Raw genomic sequence first — 20104 nt, forward strand, 5'->3', positions numbered from 1 at the left:
CACCCCTCACCCCTGCAAGGCTCACCACACAGTAGCCCCTGGCTCCACCCCAGAATACCCTTCCCCTGGATAGGGATACTCAGGACTTGGGATGCTCTTAAAGCATATGCTACTCCTAGTCCCTGGCCCTCTGCACTCCCACGGAGATAGGACAAGGCGGCAGCACCCGTCCTTCTTACCCTCTCCACAAAGCAGCTGGCCACGGCCACGGGGTCGCTGTTACAGCTGTCCAGGTCTCTGAGGAGCTGGCTGGGGGAGGGGAGAGTAGGCGATCATCAGCCTCTGACAGATGATAGCCCCCCCCCACCTCGCCCCCGCCCGCCACCTCCTCGTGCACAGACACACGGGCCAACCCTGCTGTCAAGCTCAAGGTGGGGCTTCCACCCGCAGAGCAAGCCCTGCCCCGTGGCAGTCACTACAGAAAACATGACGCACCACTGCAAAGGGGGGGCGGCCACCGGAGGGGCAGGAGGAGCACACACCAGTACCCACCTGGGGAGGGGGCACGGCTCCTCTGCAGACAGGAGTCAAACACACAAAAGCAAAAATTAAAGGAGGGAAGGGAAAGAGAAAGGGCGTGCAGAGAAACCGAGACCCCCAGTTCAGCAGGAGGTAGGAAAGGGTGAGAGATGGGGTGAGGCCCTGTAAGAAGCCCTACACACCCTGCTCCCCTGCCTCTGCCTCTGGCTCCCACTGGTCCCTTTGTCCTGAGATGTGCACAGCAGGAGGTCCCCCACCAGTCTTGGCTCTTCCCTCTGACCCGAGCTCCCTGTCGCTGGGGGTGGGGACTGTGGTCTGAGATGGGAACTCCCTGCCTATGGCAGGTCCTCCCCAAGCCCTGCTCACTGGACTGCACATCCCATCCCATCGCCCCAGCGGGTGAGCTCATCCCCGGGGGACCCCACCCCAGCTTCTCAGGGGATGGGGGAGAAATGAAGAGCCACCCAAGAAATGAAGAGCCACCAAGTGAGGAAGGAAGAGGATGGTGGCAAAGGAACCAGCGTGGGGAGAGCAACAGTGGGCAAAGGTCCAGTCATCCCGAGAGGACATGTGGCCTGAGTCACAGGCGCAGTCTCTGTCCCCCCTACCCCCCCTCCCCCGAGATGGCCACTGGCGTCTCATCCCCTTCCCTCACAGGGAAGGCACTCTTACTGCTGTCCAGGGGCAAGTGACTTTGTCCTCCCCTCCAGGCCCGGGCCCGACCCACGAGCCACAGCGCCAGCCCAGGGACGTCCAGGACTCCCCTGGGGAGTCCTCGGCTATGGGCCTCACTTGCAGGCAGAAGCTGAGGCACCCCAGGGCCCCTCACGAAACATACCTGTTCAGTGCATAGATGCTTTCTATGTTCCCAAAGAGGGCGCTGACTTGCTCTGGCGTCAGCAGCCCGGGCGAGTCAATGATCTTCAAGAGGTAGTCCTGGGGGGACAGCAAAAGTCGCCTCAGCATCCGGCCCTTCCACCCAGCTCTATCCCCCACCAGTCGCTGCTTTGGTCTCGGAGCCACTTAACAGCTACAAGCACACAGACTGAGCGCCTTCCAGCGCCGCAAGGCCGGCGTGTCTTCACTTCACAGATGAGGAAAGGGCGGCTCAGGGCTTCCATGATAGACCCAGACCCCGCAGCCCCGCAGCCATAGCGGGCAGACACACAGAGCCTAATATGCAAGAAGAGTTAGGCTGGAGGCGGGCGGGGCCAGACCCTGGGAGGGACGCAATAGCTAGCGGCCATGGCGGCCAACACTACAGCACACCCAATCCTGCAGTCACCACAGTCTCTGCGGGAGCCCTGGTGGCGCAGAGGGTTATGAGTCGGGCAGCTAACCTCAAGGTCAGCAGTTCAAAACCACCTGCCACTCCAGGGCGGTTCTACTCTGCCCTGTGGGTTTGCTGAGTAGGACTGACTCAGTGGAGGTGAGTGATGAGCAGATGCCTGGGTTAGGCAGGACGGGTGTGCCTACGATTGACGGAGGATATTTGTGCATGAGGCTTTATCTTTGCAGGAGCCTGTCAAAGGTAGTTATGCACTGGCTGTGGTCTGCAAGGTCAGCAGTTCTAAGCCACCAGCTGCTACTCCTGGGGGCAGGGGGGAGATGCCGCTTTCTACTCCCATAAAGAGTTACGGTCTCGGAAACCCAGCAGGGCAGTTCTACTCTGTCTACAGGGTCTTCTCCAAGAGCCGGCATCGACTCGATGGCAGTGGATTTGTTTTCTGTTTCTTTATTCATATCCATGAATGTAATGGGGCATAGGGGTTCCCGTTCCGAATGCTTCTTAGACAGAACCAAACACCCTGAGGGAATGAGTCACTGGGCCTGGCGAATCAGGAGCACTCGTCTCAGGGGAAACCAACATCAACAGGCATAGCAGTCCCCAGACAACGTTCTACATCCGACTTTGCGGAGTAGCAACGGGTCTAAAAGTGCTTGTGCAGGGAGGGGGGAGGGAAAACAGAGGAGCTGACACCAGGGCTCAACAGGAAGTAAATGTTTAGAAAATGATGACGGCAACATATGGGCAAATATGCTTGATGCAACTTATGTATGGATTGTTAGAAGAGCTGTAAGAGGCCCCAATAAAATCATCTTTCAGTAATACAAAAATGAGCACTTGTGCAGCCATCTCAAGTGCAGCTATGCATTTCTCCCTGCCCAGAGGAAAGGAGTGAAGGGAAGATGCCTGGGAACAACACCCTGTGGACAAATGGACCACGACAACAATAATCTCCCGTGGACAAATGGACCACGACAACAATCTCCCATGGACAAACAGACCACGACAACAACAATCTCGACAAATGGACCACGACAACAACAATCTCCCGTGGACAAATGGACCATGACAACATTCTCCTGGGGCCCTGAGATCAGAGCAACTAGATGGTGCCCAGCTATTGGACCGACTGCTCTGATTCAAGGGTCCTGGAAGGAGAGCAAGAAGAATGGGAAACAAACTTCAAAGTGAAGCCCTGGAGAATATGCCCTCTGAGGTCTGGAAACAAACACACACACACACACACACAAGGTGTGCATCTGCCCAGGGTGCCTTGGAAGAAAGGCCTGGTGAACTAACACACACACACACACCCTACCCCACCCTCACTTCCCCCACCTTAATTTCCAGCCGGATGAAAGACGGGTCTACAAAAGGAACAACAGCAATGAGATATGCACACACCTTAGAATAATCAACCACCTGAGATAAACCGGGCAGCCTTTCCTCAAGAGCAAAGCGGAGACGGTCAGGAAGGAGAGGCGGAGAAATGGGAACGGGGAGAAAGTGAAATAAGCGAGGTTGCAAGGGGGGATTGCAGCCTGTGGAGAGAAGCAAAAGGCATATGGACATGTCCAATGGGAAACCGATCTGCTCTGTGAATGTTCGCCAAGTGCACAATAAAAACAAGCGAGCCCAAGACTCCCTCGCCAGGAAACAACAGAGCCGGGATCTGGAGGCCAGAGGGGCCGGGTCCAGAGCCAGTCTCTTGCCTGTGTCAGTCTCCTCTGAGTCTGTTCTTTAGTGTCTGTTCTCTTCCCAGACCCTCTCCCTCCCTATCAAATGTGGGGGCACCCTGGGGGTCTGCAGGCAGTGCTGTTAGCCCAAGCCATCCATCAGCCAATCAGCTGCACAGTCATAAGGCAGTGTGAGGCGTTGCCAACAGCGCAGGTAAACAAGAGCGCCACCTGCCTCCATGCAAAGCCGCCTTTCCAAGGCCAATGTGTTTGGGAGGATGTATCTTCCCAAGAGGAAAAGAGGTTTTGTGCAAAAGTGCCAGGCCAGCAGAGGTCAGGGTCCATTAGCCCAGTGAGGGGGTGGGTAGGCCCGCTCCTACCTTCAGCCCAGGAGCCCAGGCGGGCAGGTGGGTGGCCACTCACCTCCACAATGCTGCGAAGGTCTTGCACGTACATCCTCTCCGTCTCTACAATCTCCCGCACCACTCGGCCCAGGTAGCTGAGCTTGTGTCCTGCAGAGGCCCGGCTGTTGAATGGAGAGAGGGGCCCCCGCCCAGTCCGCCAGCTGCTGGAGTTGTTGTTGCTGTTGGGGGGTTGCCGGCCACGCGGGGAACCTGCCCTGTTCGTGGCGGAGGCCTCCGAGCCGAGAGGCTCCTCCATGGCCCCACGGCTGTCCCGGGAGGAGCCTGACGAGGAGGTGGTGGAGGTGAGGCTCACTGGTCGCTCCTGGCTGCCGTCTTGGCGGAGGGAGGCAGAGACGGGCATCCTGGCATCGCTGCCTAGGGTGGGCACCCTAGGGAGATTCTAGAGCAAAACAGACAGGTCTAGGGTCAAAACTCTGAACCCGGAGGGAGGATCTCTCCCACGGACCCCGGGAGCATCTCCCAGGAAGCTGTTCCTGATCCCAACTGCATCCACCCGCTTCCCAGCATGGAGGAAAGGGGAGCCAGGCACAGGGAAGAGACGGGCTCCCAGGAATCAGAAAGGACGTTTCTACCCACGGGGTGGCCGGAAGTGCCTGGCGGATGGAATGCAAAGCCCAGTCCAGCTACTCAGCAAAGACCTGGCTTCTACAATCTGAGGTAGGTAACGCCCAATGCCAGGCCATAATATCCTCTCTCACTCACTACTGTCCAGTGGACTCCCTCTCGAAGAGGCCTTGGACAATAGAACTGCTTCCTCTCTGGGTTTCTGAGACTTTAAATCTTTACAGGAGCAGACAGCCTCCTCTGTCTCCTGTGGAGCAGTTGGTGAGATCGAACCTCTGACCTTGTGGTTAGTAGCTCAATATCCTTCCTAGGAGACCCTCTCTGGGGTTTCACCACAAACCCGAAGCTTTCTGGATACTGTGAGGGAAAGCAGAGGTGATGATTGCAAGGCTGAGCCAAGCATAATGCTTGCCCCCACCCCTGCACACCTAATGCAGGTTCAGGCCCTTGACTCACCCCAGGCCCGAGAGGGGGTGAGGCCCAGACAGGAAATTCCTCAGGGCTGAGCCACCTGTGAGTGTAGCAAAGGCTCCTCAGCAGTTGGATGGAGAAACTGCCTCAGGTTTACCTTGTTCCCTGAACAGACAGATGTCTCACAAGCAGGCCCACCTGGGATTGGCAAGTAAGGAAGGGGAGCCCCCCCCCCCCAAGAACAGAGCTCCTGTACCTTTTCCCAGAAGGTGCATTTGATCCCTAGTAGGGGGGGTGGCACACACCACATTCCTGGACCCTGACCCATCGCCTCCCACCCCTAGCTCTGGGGCGCAGAGACTGCCCAGCCATAGACCAAAATGCTAGGGCCGGGGCCATCACGCTAGCAGGCCCGGCGCTGTCTCTCTATGGCTTTCTGTGCCTCGGGCCCAACCTGGGATCCTGTGCCCTGATCTGTGCCAGTAACCCTTGGCCTCTGGCTTTGGCACATATTGTGCCTTTTGCCTGGATTTCATGCCGTACAGTGCCCCTGCCTGAGGAATGCCCACCTGCCCCACGCCCACCTCACCCTGCTGGCCCTGGATAACAAAGCAGCCTTCTGGGAGCCTGTCTATATCCCCCAAACCTGGGACCCCTTCTATGTCCTTTTTTTTTTTTTTTTTTTTAGCATCCAGGGTTGTCTCTACGGAGCCCTTTGTATAGTATAGTGGTTTCGAATTGGGCTGCCATCCGCATGATCGGCGGTTCAAAACCACCGAAGGAGAGAGACCGGGCTTCCTACTCCCGTAAACAGTTAGTCTCAGAAACCCACGGGGGTCACTATGTGTCACCATGGACTCCGTGGCAGTGAGAGGGTTACCTTTATGTGGCCCTTGAGACCCTTCCAGATAGGACTAGCGGGGCGGCTGCTGGGGGCATGTAGCACGGCTGGCTTTTGCCTCTCCTCCAGTTAATGGGTGCTGCCTTTCGACCTAAGCAGCTGCTCCAGCAGAGATTCAAGCTCCGCCCCAGCCCCAGGGGGACTTTTTGATCCCTCCAAACCCCAGCACAGTCAGGCACCTCCTCCCTCCCTCAGGCTCGGTCAGTCCCAGCTGGAAAAATGAAGCAGGGATTTAGGACCTAAGACCTTTCCCAAATCAGACCCAAGGGTAGTTGGGTCCTAAGGGAAGGTTAAATGGAAAAGACCCAAGTCTCAAATGGATTTCACAGCCAGCCAGGTCACGGGACCATGCATTTCTTAAAACGGAGCATTAGTCACAGCCGGCAGGCACCCCACCCCAGAAGGGTCATTCATCTCTGCAGGGTCCTTTCCGAGGAGCCCTCTTGGGGCAGCCCCTGGGGGAGGGCAGCAATAGAAGCAGACCCTGTGCTCCCAAACTAGAACATCTGTCCTCGTGCAGAGTTTTCTCTGGTTGAGCACACTGCCTGCTTCACGAGAGCCCCGGCCAAGCCAAGCTCACATTTCCAAAGGAGTGGGAAGCAGAACACAGAACGGAATAGCCCACAGCCAAACCGTCCTGAGCACCGGTCCAGTCTAAGTTCTTTACACTCAGTAAGTCTTGGGATGATGCTCTGCGGCAGGCAATGCTATTATCCCCGCTTAACAGATGTAGAAACTGGGGCACAGAATGGTGGAATAAGTTACCCAAAGCCACAGAAAGAGGAGGGAGGCGGTGGAGGCTTGATTTGAACTCGGACACTCTGGCTCCATCGTCCATGCTTGCCTAGCCTGCTGCTTCGCTGAGAGCGATCACGCCAGCTGGGCAGGGTCAGGTAAGCAGGCCGTGCTAACTGCAAGCCCACCAGCCCTGCAGCAGGAGAGGGGCGGCTGGCTACCGCAGCCCGGATGAAGACTGACAGCCGCAGAAAGCCTTACCGCAGTGCTTCACAACCTTCCTCAGGCGCAGCGACCCTGCCAGACAGTTCCTCTGTGGTGGTGACCCCACCCCCATCCATAGAAATTACACTCGTTGCTACTTCTTCACTGTCATTTTGCTACTGTGATGAATCAGGCGACCCCTGTGAAAGGGTCGTTTGACCCCCAAAAGGGGTTGCAACCCACAGGGTGAGTGAGACCCACTGCCCTAAAGGGTCACTATGAATTGGAATCCACTCGGTGGCAGTGGGCTCAGCGGCCCAGCCTGCAGGCAAAGAATTAGTCAGGGCCCCAGAGGTCATGGCTCTGCCTCAGCATGAACTGTGGGGAGCATATTACGTCTTGAAAGGTCAGGGCTAATCACGTGACACTTCATGGACCCTACAAGGGCCGAGGAGGGCAGGAAGGCGGTGGGCTGAGGGTTGTTTCCTTCTGGCTATTTCTGGACCTGTCCTGCATGACCTGCGGTCACTCACTCTCCATCAGCGCAGCATGGTCAATGAAGGGCTTCCAGGTCTAAGGATCGCAGGCCATGGGGAGCCAAAAGGAGAATGGAAAAACCATGAGGTCACCAGGATGGAACTGCAAATTCCTCAGAGAGACAAGTCCTGCAGCGATTGGAAGACCCACATCAGAAGACCCTCTCATCTGGGGTCAGGAGACTCCCCCAAAAGGACACACTACTGCCTAAGGAAGGGTGGCATGAGACCAGATGGGGCCGGGAGGAAGGATACAAGACGCAGATACAAATGGGGGCAGCACCTTCTGGCCTAAGAGCCTAGGATGGATTCAAAGCATTACTGTGTGGGAACCCTGGCTCTCACCAAAAAACAAAAAACCCACCAAGCTCACTGCCACTAAGTTGATCCAATCACAGCAACCCAATAGAACAGGGCAGACCCCCTGTGGGTCTCCAAGATCTTAAATCTATAAGGAAGAAAGCCTTGTCTATCTGTCTGTCTGTCTCTCTCTCTCTCTCTCTCAGAACTGCAGGGGGGTGGGGTGGGGAGCGTGTTTGAACTGCTGACCTGTGGTTAGTAGCCCAATGTAACCCAGGACACCACCAGGGCTCCTAGTAAAATACCTGCCACGGGTTCCCTGGTGCTGGGGCCATGAATTATTTGTGGCCCGTCTAGTCTCTAACCCCACCAAGCAACCTTTCCCTTAACATCTGGTAGAAAGGACTTTTTTTAAAATCATTTTATTGGGGCTCGTACAACTCTTATCACAATACATACATACATCTATTGTATGTCAAACACACTTGTACATCTGTTGCCCTCATCATTCTCAAAGCGTTTGCTTTCTACTTGAGCCCTTGGTATCAGCTCATTTTCCCTTCCCTCCCTCCCAGCTCCCCTCTCCCTCATGAACCCTTGATAATTTATAAATTATTATTTTGTTGTATCTTACACTGTCAAATGTCTCCCTTCACCCCCAGGGAGGAGGTTATATGTAGATCCCTATAATCAGCTTCCCCTTTCTACCCCACCTTCCCTCCACCCTCCAGATATTGCCACTATCACCACTGGTCCTGAAGGGATCATCTGTCCTAGATTCCCTATGTTTCTGGTTCCTATCTGTACCAGGGTACATGCTCTGGTCTAGCTGGATTTGTAAGATAGCACTGGGATCATGATTGGGGGGGGGGCATTTAAGAACTAGAAGAAAGTTGTTTGTTTCATCGTTGCTACACCTCACACCCTGACTGGCTCATCTCCTCCCAGCGACCCTTCTGTAATGGGATGTCCAGTTGCCTACAGATAGGCTTTGGGTCCCCAATCTGCATTCCCCCTCCTTCACAATGATGATTTTTTGTTCTCTGATGCCTGATGGCTGACCCCTTTGATACTTCGTGGTCACATAGGCTGGTGTGCTTCTTCCATGTGGACTTCATTGCTTCTGAGCCAGATGGCTGTTTAACTACAAAGCTTTAAGGCCCCAGACGCTATATCTTTTGATAGCTGGGCACCATCAGCTTTCTTCACCACATTTGCTTATGTGCACATTTGTTTTCAGCGATCCTGTCGGGAAGGTGAGCAACATGTAATGCCAATTTAATAGAACAAGGTGTTCTTGCATTTTACTTGAGTGGAGGAGACCCAATGTCCATCTTCTACCTTAACACTAAACCTATAAATATATGCACATAGATCTATGTGTCCATTCTCACATATAAATATATGTACATATGTATATGCCTGTATTTATACCTCTATAAATGCCCTTTGCCTCCTAGTTCTTTCCTCTATTTCCTTTGACTTTCCTCTTATCCCACTATCATGGTCAGTCTTCATTTGGGTTTCAGTAATTCCTCTCAGTTACATTATCCTTGGTCATGCGCTACCAGGCACCCTACACCCTCCTCACCACCGATTTGGATCACTTGTTGTTCCCTTTTCCCTGGGTTTGTTAACACCACTACCTTTTCCCTTACCTCCCCCTCTCCCATCCTCCCCCCCACCCCCACCCCTGCAACTGTCAGTCCCATTGTTTTCTCCTCCAGATTGTTCATCCAGCCTATCTTATTTAAACAGACCTGTGGAGATAATAACATGCACAAAAACAAGGCAGAGCAAAACAAAGCAACAAAACAACAACAAGCCAATGACCAAAAAAAACCAACAAAAGAGAAAAGCCTGTAGTTAGTTCAAGGACTGTTTGTTGGCCTTTAGGAGTATTTTCCGGTCAGTCTGGTAGGGTGTGAAACCCTGGACCCAAAGTCTATTTTTTGTATTTCCTGGGGGCTTCATTGCTCTGTTCCCCTTGCTGTTCTGTTGCACACCCTTAGTGTTTTGCCTCAGTGTGGTGGCATCAGATCAGGCGGAATTCCCACACTGTGTCTCCGGTGTTGTCCCCTGTAGGGCTATGGATCAGTGAGGGATGTCGTGTCTCATAGCGGGGCTGGCCATATGGTCCTCTCTGTGGACTGGCTACATGAGCGGGAATATCGTCCTCAAGGCTTCGTGGGCCAGGACTTGCTCCACTCTCTCTTGGTAGGACGCACTCTGCAACAACCGAACCCTGGGCCTTTCTCACGGCCACTGCAATTCGTTAGCTTCCTTAAACCGTTTAACCATGAAATGTCTCCGAGTTCTATGCAGCCAGTGCAGCACGTATTAGACTATCAGAACCTAGTGAAGTAAAACAGAGAACACTAATTTCCGACGTGCCACCTGGTATGGGGTAGGGACACCTTTCCTTCCTAATAATCATCACTTGAATATAAGATTGCGCCCCTGCCCCCCAAAAGCAGGATTAAAACTCAATTCTTCAAACTCATCTTGAAAGAAAAGCGGGTGTGCAGCAAAGGCAGTGATGAGGGGCGACGAGGCAGACCTGCATGCCAGACGAGACACCCACTTCCCCACCCCTTCCTATGCCCGGTTCCTCAAAAGGCCCCCCAGTCATGACTTTTTTTGCCCTTTCCCACCTTTCAACTTCAAAGAAAAAAACCAACTATGAGTTGGTTGCCTAGAAAAGGTGTCTGTGAGTCTCACACCTACCTATGTGCCCCACTTTGGCGTGGCCCCATAGACGCCCTTTGTTTGGATAGGCTGCCATCCAAAACTATGGGGGTGGACGGTGCCATTTCTCCTGCATGTTCTGTTGCCTTACCAAGATCCTGCCCTCCAAGGGAAACGACTTTCGCTCTCCTCTGGTCGTGGACCAGAAACTCAGACTCAACCAAAAAGTTGAGCGAGAATCATGAGCTTAGAGAACACTTTCCCTCTCCAATAGGAGCCCTGGCACCTAGTGGGATACACGTTGAGCTGCAGATCACAAGGCGAGCAGTTCAAAACCACCAGCTGCTCCAAAGAGACATGGGGCTTTCCACTCTCATGAGCCCCGGTCTCGGAAACCCACCGAGGCTGCATCCACTGGATGGCGGTGAGTTCTCCAATACTTTGGCAGGTGGCTCAACAGCTAAGCACTTGGCTGCTAAGTGAGATGACTGTGATTCAAATCCTACACAAGGGCTCCTCCCCTCCTCCTCTGCCTCCTCCTGAGAAAAGATCTGGCAGTTTGCTCCCAGCAAGGCTACAGCCAAAAGGCCAGGGGAGCAATTCTCCTCATCCCACTGGGCCTCTATGAATCAGGATGCACCCCATAACAAGATGCTCACACACCCTAAGGCCCTTGGAGTCCACAAGGGAGAGAGAGATCAATTTTTCTTTATTAAAAAAAAATACAAAGCTTCCTCTAAATTTAAACTTACTCCACATCCTTCCTCCACCTCCAGGTTATGGCCCCCACCTCCCTGAGGACCTTTGCTAAACACTGCCAGGCAAGCAGGTAGGCAGCACCAGGTGCTTAGAAATCCCGGTGGGGGGGGGGGGGGGCAAGTCCTTCATCCTGACACTCAGTCTGACTTATAACCCCGCCTCCACCAGAAATAATAATTAAAAAAAACAACCAGCCCAAATATGCCCCTGGGCCGCTTGTCACTGAGGGCCCCTCCTCCCACCGCCCTCAGCAAGGAGCACTGTACAGGCGGCCTGAAGGCTAGGAGGAGTCCCCTTTGGATCCCACAGCCCTGTGGGACAGTGAGGCCCCAGGTGAAGGCAGGTGGCCACGAGGGATGTCTGTAGGTGAATCCTTGGTATGGGCTGGCGCTCTGGAGGCATAAGGGCTGGGTCCCTGCACAGAGGGAGCCAGCAGTCATCCTTTCACCCCAAACCCTCCCTCCAGTCCACGCCCAAGAAGCGGAAACTGGGCAGCACCACACCTGCAAGAGAGTGGTGCCTCCAGCCTCCACTGGTCCAAAGTCCACGGCCCCCAGGTGTGTGGGGCACGCTGGTGGTGGTGATTCGCCCAGTGCCTGCTGACAGGCAGAGCCTCCCTGCCTTAGCTGCAAACACATCTCTGAGACACACTCCCCAGGAGGATCCCTCCATCCCCACGTCTGGTTTCTGCTCACTCAGGGTACCAGAAGGAAGCATCAGATAAATGCGACTCCTTTCGCCAAAGTGGGGAGAGTGTGAACTTCCACCAGTCAACCCCTGACCAAGATTCTCCCCTCAGTTATTCTTTTCCGACCTGGCATTCACTGTTCCCCAAATTCTGTCCCTGTGGTCACTCAGGGCCTAGACTGTCCACTCCTGCTGCTCCTACCACGACCAGCCCCCACCCCCATTCTTCAGTCAAAGAAGAGGGTGGGCAAAGCCAACCATGTGCAGGACAGCCTTTCTCCACCACCCCGAGGGGCTTTCCTCTCTCTGACCCTGGTTCTTTCTCCATGGAGATCCAGGAGGAGCCCTGAGCAGCCTTAAAAGGGGAAAGGTATGCTCCCTGGGGAAGTGACTTTGTTTGAGGAGACCATGGGACAGTAGGACCAGGGTTTCTGGGCCACCCAAACACAGGCCGGCTAACGCAGGCGGATTAAAGGGCCACATGGATTCGTTTTCCCACCACCCGCTACCAGCAAGGGGCCGCCAAGGCTGGCTTGGGAAGGAAAGGGGTGGTGGTTGCCATGACAATGCAACCCCATCCCAACCCCTGGGGAAGTGTGGGCCTAGAGAGGGAAAGCCAGGAAACTCCCTGGGCCAGGGCCGGGAAGGGAAGAGAAAGACAGGGAAGTCCAGTTTCTGAGGGAGGGCAGCTGGCCTCTTCAGAACGTCTCCACTACTCATTCCCATTGCTCGTCAGCTCTGGAGTGTGTCTCCAGGCTCCCTCCCTCTCTCCTTCACAAAGTCCCCCTCAGCCAGTTCCTACTCTTCCCAACAAACCCCCTGCTGTAGGCTTCAGAATGACTCCCTGAGTTATCCACACCCTAAGACCCTGGGCGATTCAGGGTGCTCATGCACAGCCTGGACCTAGACGCACGCAGGTGTTGTGATGCTGTGCGACTTCAAGTCAGGAAAGGCGTGCCTCGGAGTGGTAGCCTCTCCTGAGTCTATCCCATCTGCCTGCTGAGCAAGGGAGCTGGATTTACAGGAAGAACTCCACATCGGATCTGGAGGGCTATGTATTAACTCCTTAATGACTACTTTGCGAGGTCGATCACAGTACCGTGTTTGCTGAAAGCAAACAGGACTTTCAGCACCCGGTGGTGGAGATCAGAGACGACAGCCTTCACCATGGGCTACGCCACAATGTAAAGAAAAAAGAAATCTTCACAGACAGCATCGTGTGGTCAGCAGAGAGAGGACGGAAGCCGTCAGTCAAAGACTTCATATTCCTTGGAGCCCCAGTCAACACCGTGGGAGCGGAAGTCAAAGTCAAGAGACACCATAAGTACATTGGGGAAATCTGCCGCAAAAGACCTCTTAATGTGCTAAAAGGCGACCAAGTGCCTTTGAGGCCAAAGGTGCAACTGGTCAGCCCTTCTCTGAACTCCAATGGTCCTGATAGGGACAGGCCCTTGAAGGCTCTGATGGGCACGTTTCCATTCAGACTAGACTGTAAAAGTCATTCTGCTAGACTTCCCCATACCCGTCCAGCATCCTGAAGGGTGGTTCACACAGTGCTCTTGCTGCTAATAAAACACCGGGGGGTCGAGTCCATCCAGAGCACCTGGGTTGAAAGGTTTGACCATTTACGAACGAAAACAAAAAATCACCCTGCCACTGGAAATTCTACAAAGCCCAGTGCTAGTCTAACATGCGTGGACGCAGCGGTGATCAGTACTGGTTTGCCTGGCTCCAGAGGACACATCCCACACTGGAGCTGAAGAGTCGGGGAAAGGCTGAAGGCAGCTGAGTCTAACCCCTCCTGCATTTCCACATTAGTCACTGCCAGAGCCAACGCATCCAGGAGCAGTGACTGCTCATTCACCCTAGCTGTGCTGCCCGACTTTGCCCTGGACAAAGGGGCGAGAACCAGGGTGTAGCTGCCCTGCCGCATGTGAAGCGGCCAGCCATAAAAGCCCAGGATGGAAGAGAAAGTGGTCAAGTGTGAAGAACAGGGTAATAACCTGCCTCTACAAATGTTCCGGGAGAGGCAGTCCAGCAGGTTTTACACACAACCGGTGGAGGAGTGATTGCTGCGGATTTGACAGTCCCATTACTCACAGGCTACCTGGCGCCCAGCTGCATGTGTGTATCACCAATGTGGGGAAGTGACGCACTGCCCGAAGACGATGGCACACAGAAAGCCCCCCAAAAGACAGGATTAGAAATGACAACCCCCCCCCCCAACCCAGAAAGCACAGGCAGATCCAAAGTTCCCAAGGACCTCATCTCTAGGTCAAAAGACTCCCAGTACAACATGCCTTACTGACAAAATTCAGCATCCCTCTCCACTAAGGAGTGGGCACTGGGGGCATCAACTATTCATGTAAGTTAGCCACCTTGCTGAAAACACACACACACACACACACACACACACACGACTGACAGACCGATCGACCGGTTTAAGGACAACTTGTTTTGAGGTCTCCAAGCTGGAAGAAAGGTTCAAAAAGAAAACCATACAGGAAACCCAGGATCGATTAACTTATAGGGACGGCAAGTAGAATAAGGACTTTGGGGAGTACAGTGGGGAGGGGGGACAATGTTAAGGAGTCCATGTAGAAAAAAGAATAGTTGGGAGCTGACTGTGGTACCAATTGTACAATTCTACTTGCCATGATTGAAATATGGAATGGTAATGAAAAAGAGAAGAAAACCGGAGCTACACATTCAGACCTTCCATGGCATTTACTGCTGCACTGGGTTCAAAGGTTGTGGAGACTCAGTGGGAGCGAAGGGGCCCCAGTAGGTCCCTCAGAATTCTCAGCAGCGGAGGGAACATGCTGTATGCACACACAGTACTGAGGGCTCAAGCCCCAAACCAAGGCTGCGGAGTTCGCACCCCTGCTTTGAATCAGAGCCTTGGGCGAGTTATCTGACCTCACCAAACCTCAAGCAACTCCGCTGCAAAATGAGCGAGGGATAGATGGCAAAACGCCAAACTCACTGCCATCCAGTAGATTCCGGCTCCTAACAAGCCAATCGGATAGACTCGAGCTGCCCCTGTGGGTCTCCAGGGCTGTAAATCGTGACTGGGGCAGAACGCAGCCCTCCCCTGTGCAGCAGCTGGTGGGTTGAGCTGTTGACTGTGGGGTTAGCAGTATAAATAACCAACCTTGACACTTCCAGGGCTCCGAACGAGGGAACCTCAGAAAGTTCATGGGAAGATTCCATGATCTTTCCTTTTTCTCAAAAAGGCCACCTTGTCATCACCACCCCTGGCTGAGTTGTCTCCGGGATGGAGATGGCATAGCTAAAGCCATCTGACAGAGTAAGCCCGCCCCTTCATGATAGCTATGACAGTCACGTAGCAGCTAAGTCACTGATTCGTTCCACAAGCATCGGTAACAAGAGTGGGGTTTCTGTTTGGGGCCAGCGACTTTGAACCCGCTTCTCAAATTACGGAGCCAGGTTGGTGTTGAGTTTAGGGAAGCACTCCACCCTGTGTGTTCTTCCATTACCTATGAGCCTGACAGCGGTCAGGACCAAGGTCTTTACAGAGTAGACAAAGCCATTCAGCTGGGCAGGGGCAGCAGCCCACTGCTAGTCCGGCAGCAGGTCCGCCAGAGTTAAGTATAACTGAGTCAGAGGCCAGGCGCTGGTGTATAAAGGCACTCCTCCTGGATCTGCAGGGACAGACACCGCTGCACATACCACTGGGGCTAGAAGGGAACTGGGCCACAGGGTAGCGGGCCTGAGAAGGCAGGAGGAGAATTTAAGGCAACTCGAGGTATTAGAAGCACAAATAAGTCACCAATAAATGTCAGCTTTGACACGGGCCCCTGGGTCTTAAAGAAAAAACCAAAGTCCAGATTCAAGGTGACTGTTTGGGGGAGACAAAATAGCAAGGGACTGGGGACAACCTCGTTGTTCCCAAGTCACAGACTCACTTGCCTGTGACGCAGTTCCAACTCATAGTGACCCTACAGGACATGGCAGACCTGTCCCACAGGGTTTCAAGACTTTCAATCTCCCAAGACGGGCTCAACCTATGAGTTGAGTTGAACGTGTCAGTAGCAGCCCAATGCTGAATCCACCTCAGCACCAGGCCACCCTCCGAAGGCCAGGGGAATAAATACCAAATCGGGGAAGGCAGCCGCACCTGTAGAGAAGGGCCTGGGACTGCAGACAGTGCCCTCCAAAATGGTCCTCCTTGCTCCGAAACTGGGCAAGCGGCATGGAGAAAGTCAGTGGGCTCCGCACGCCTCAGCTTTTACTCTCTCATAGGAGGGGGACCCTAGTCCCTCTTACCTGTGTGGTGAGCTTCAGAATTCATCCGACAACTACACTGTGTAACACTGTGGTCGCCTGATACACATGCAGAGACGAAGCACACGTAGCTCCTACCCCTAAGACCTTCGCTTCCAGGAGAAGCAAGACCAGCAAATCAGTAAGAGAAGAGAGAGGCAGCCTGAGCATGGTGGGAGATCAGAGACTGCCTCCAGTGTGAGAATTCATTCACCACTCTGAGCATGAAAGGCAAGGGCCTGAGGGCACTACAAAGAATGTGGCATTGCCGCTGTCGGGAAACCAGTCCCATTGACAAGTTGCCCACAAAGCCACGCCTTGAGACTTGCTATAGGAGTAGGAATAGACTATTGAGAACAGATGCTGGGGCGTCTGGAGGGGCCCAGGGAGAGCTTGAGCAGGTTAGCCGGAGAAGGAACTGGCAGTGGCTTTATGGGAAAGGACATGGAGAAAGGGGCTGGGGGAGAGAACACCAGGTGGGAAAATGTGTCCTGAGAAGGCAAATATGCTCAATGTGGTCACAGATGGGTCTATAGAGCCATGGAATGTTCAAGAAGAATCCAGAGGCCCAACAACATGGTGGCCTATCCAATCCCTGAGCCGAGGAAGGACATGAGGCTGAACACGAATGTGCACACATGCAGTTACACTGGCAAGTCAAGACCAGAGGCTTAAATGCCTCTACAAGCCGGAAGAGACACTCACCTGAAACTCTAGAAAAGTGAGGTCTAACTGGTAGCCCAAGGGACTCTAGAGCAGTGGCTCTCATCTGGCCTGGGAGAAGGTTCCTTCCCCCAACTGTCACTCTCCCCCACTGAGCGCATTGGACCAGTAGGGTGAGACCGTTGTTGTTAAGCGCCATTGAGCCTGGAGAATGTCAATGCTGTGCACAACCGAGACATGCCTGGTCCACAGCCATCCTCCCAAGCTTTCCTGTGAGGCCTCTGTTGCCGACGCTGGGTCAATCCATGTCGTTGAGGATCTGCCTCTTTTTCACTGACCTTCTATTTGACCAAGCGTGACATCCTTCGCCAGGGATTGGTTTCTCCTGATAACACGTGTCAGGAGCAGAGTGCAGGGCAGGGCCAACGAATTTATTGACGGTGGCTCTTCTAGTCAAAATCTCTATTTCCCACCCAACGACCTTATTCTGCATGGGTCTGATCCAGGAAGAAGGTGAGGGGGGGATCCTGAGAGGATTTACCTTTGAGTAACTCTAACCAGAAACCCCCGGAATGCCATCCTGCTGCATATAAAATCAGCCCTCCAAAAACAATTCGCTCTCAGAGCAGCAAGAGGAAGGTTCTCATTACCAGCAAGAGCTGGGAGCGAAGTACATCCCCTGGCCCCGAGATCTAGTGAAGCTGAGTGCTCGGGGCGCCTTTGGGCAATTCTTTGGGGGAAGCTGGGCTTGCTGACCCACCAAAGCGGAGCTGAGTGCTTTGGGGCTGAGGCTGACTGAAGTGGGGTGCCTTTGAGCCCTTAATTCAGGGAGTGAGTAAGCCCACAGAGCTCGAGGTTGAGGCTTTCAGGGGAGTGAGATGGCTTTTATTAGCAGAACTGAAAGAACGCTGTAACATGTCCTGATAAACTGCATTGCAACCTGTCAACGTCCCTAATTTCATCACGCGAATTATCTGTGTGGCCATTTCAATGGATATCAGAACCTAGCGGTGAAGTATAGGAAAGCTATGAAGACGATGCATGGGGACCCCCCCCCCCCACCCAACAGAAGAATGCTGCCACTCTCTTTCTGGGCATGGCAACCGTGCAAGTATTCCGTAGTTAGTAGCTACCAGTATTACTTTATGGAAAAAAGAGGATTAAGCCTCAGCAGTTCTGGAATGTTTTGGTTAAACAAAACCTACCTATACAAAAACTACTGAGGAAATGAACCTGGCTGCAGGTGAGAACAGAAGCCCGGGGCCTTGGAAGCTCCTCTGACATCTCCACTGAAGCCAGGTCTGCATGGACCCGTCAGAAGACCACTGGTGAAGGTGGCCAGCTCTGCTCCTCGGGGCACATCAAGGCTTAGGACTCAGGAGAGCCTGTCAGTCAGGTGACTCTAAAAATGCCACTCCCTCTCCTAATCCCACACTGGAGGCCCTCACGGCCAGAAAAGTGGCAGCAGCCCCCGGCCCCCTTCCTGAACTGTCATGAAGCCGCTGGCCGTCCCCCTCCCTTGGGCCTCTTCACAGGCACTACAAGTGAAGAACTCAAACAAACACTCATTCTGTGCCCAGGGCTCTGACCTTGGGCTTGGTGCCGGCTTCCAGGGACCTTAGGAAAGTGGATTTTCCAGGGCAGACCTTACAGACTCACACCCAACAAGTGCAAATTCTCAACAGCAGACAGCCCTTCACACAACCAGCTTCCCCTGGGGAAGCCCTGTCCCATAGGGCCAAGGCAGGTCCCTTTGCTACCCCACAGCACCTTCCCCCACCCCCATCCCCCAGGGGCCTCTACCTGGTAGGCCTAAGAAACTCATCCAACCAGTTCCCAGGTGGGAGGAGAGGGCTGTTCTCCCTTAACTGAGAGGCCACAGGGACCACAGTGGTTTCCGATGGGTCACTGCTGTCACCAAACTCCAGATTCTGGAGTGGGGTGGGGTGGGGTGGGGATGCACATGGTACGAGCCCACAGCTCAGGCAGCAGAGTCCCACTCTTGGAAAGGGACGCACTTGATTCAGGCTTGAGAGATGGAGGCCAGTCAGTGCCCCATCTGCACCTGACTGCCCTGCAGCGGCCCAGCCTGGTCCAGCCCTGGGTTCAGCCCTGCCGGCTGGCCGGCCATCAGGATGACTCAGTGTGGAGCGCATCTCTTCCTTCCACCTGCCCGGCACCTGCGGCCAATTGATGTTCCCCAAACAGCTTCACTGTGGATTCTGGGAAGAGAACGCTTCAGGAAGACGTGGGAGATTACCTCTGCTTCTCAGGAAGGGGGGGGCCTATACAGGTGCCTCTAAGGCCCCTCCAGGAATGGCCCCCTCCTCACCTCCCAAAAGGTACGTTATCTTGCTGGGCAGGATACAAGAGTAGTGGCCCCCCTCCACTCACCCTAGTTTGGGGCCTGTTTCTTGCCCTTTGCCCCCAAAGGCTGTGGCTGCCCGGGTTCTTGGAGACATTGCTGGGAGACCAAGTTGGCAAGGTTTGGAGGCCCAGAGCTGAGTAGTTACAGGGGTCCTGCGCCCCCTGCCCAGATCCCATCCAATACCTACCGCTTTCCTCAAAAGGCCTCCCATGGGAGCTGCAAGAGGGCCGCCTTGGGCCCTGCAGCGGCATCCCCCAGAGCAGCTCGGCAACCCAGCGGTTAACAGACTGGGGCAGAGCAGCAGGCTGCCACCAGCAGGCTGGGGAATTAAAGAGGCAGCCGCCTCCTGCAAACCCTCTCCAATAAGCGGCCTATTCAGAACCAGTTCCGCGTGTGGGTCATACATTCTGCATTTCTTTCATTCCTGATTCCTGGGGGGGCTCTAAGCTCTCACAGAGGAAATGCAGCTTCTCACTCCAACGCCACAGATCCCTGAGTGAGGACCCAGGTGAGCAGCCAGCGCCACAGCAAGGAGGTGGGGGTGCAAATCAACCCAGCAATTAAACACTTGGGAAGTTCAATACGGCGGACACACGAACAAAGCCAGATCATTCACCAGCACAACAATACTCTATTTATGCAGGCTTCTCAGCTCCAGGCCCTCGAAGCTTTGAGGATATTAACCCTTTCATTCTCTCACTAGCCAGAGTGGGAAGGGAGGGGCAAGCAGGCCTCAAGAGGGGCGGCACAAGGGGTTCCCAAGGGTCGGGGCTCATTAGGTACTTGTATTAGCAGTTGCACTGGTTAAGCTAGCAGACGCTACCTGCGCTGCAGGCGGTTCAAACCCTCTGGAAGAAAGACCTGGCAGTCCTTCGCCAGAAAGGCCCCTACAGGGCAGTTCTAGTCTGTCCTCCAAGGGCTGGCATTGACTCCAGTCAGCGGGCTTCACATTTACTAGGGTGAGCCAACCACATCCTCTGTGCAGTCTCCGCCCAACATCCTGAGCCTCCACGCTGGCAGGGACCCAGGCTTGCCTGGGCATTGCCCACTGCAAAACCGCCACCATGGTGATGGAGAGATGCAGCCGACGAACGCCAAAGAGCCACTTCAGCGCCAGCGCCGTGGTGGGAAC

At 54.2% G+C, this 20104-nt stretch overlaps 1 protein-coding gene across 7 annotated transcripts in view; it reads right to left on the reverse strand.

Moving 5' to 3' along the window:
- PLEKHG3 (pleckstrin homology and RhoGEF domain containing G3) overlaps nucleotides 1-20104 on the reverse strand; it is a 54068-nt gene that overhangs the window by 11503 nt on the left and 22461 nt on the right. For all 7 annotated transcript variants that reach the window (XM_075531713.1, XM_075531708.1, XM_075531711.1 and 4 more), the window contains exons 2-4: nucleotides 3868-4248; nucleotides 1319-1416; nucleotides 180-249 (exon numbers count right to left, since the gene is read on the reverse strand). In XM_075531713.1, coding sequence (XP_075387828.1) covers nucleotides 180-249; nucleotides 1319-1416; nucleotides 3868-4209 — 510 coding nt within the window. In that variant the 5' untranslated portion in view covers nucleotides 4210-4248. The remainder of the gene's footprint in view (nucleotides 1-179; nucleotides 250-1318; nucleotides 1417-3867; nucleotides 4249-20104) is intronic.

The sequence above is a fragment of the Tenrec ecaudatus genome, chromosome 14 (assembly GCF_050624435.1).
Source record: "Tenrec ecaudatus isolate mTenEca1 chromosome 14, mTenEca1.hap1, whole genome shotgun sequence".
Taxonomy (NCBI): domain Eukaryota; kingdom Metazoa; phylum Chordata; class Mammalia; order Afrosoricida; family Tenrecidae; genus Tenrec; species Tenrec ecaudatus.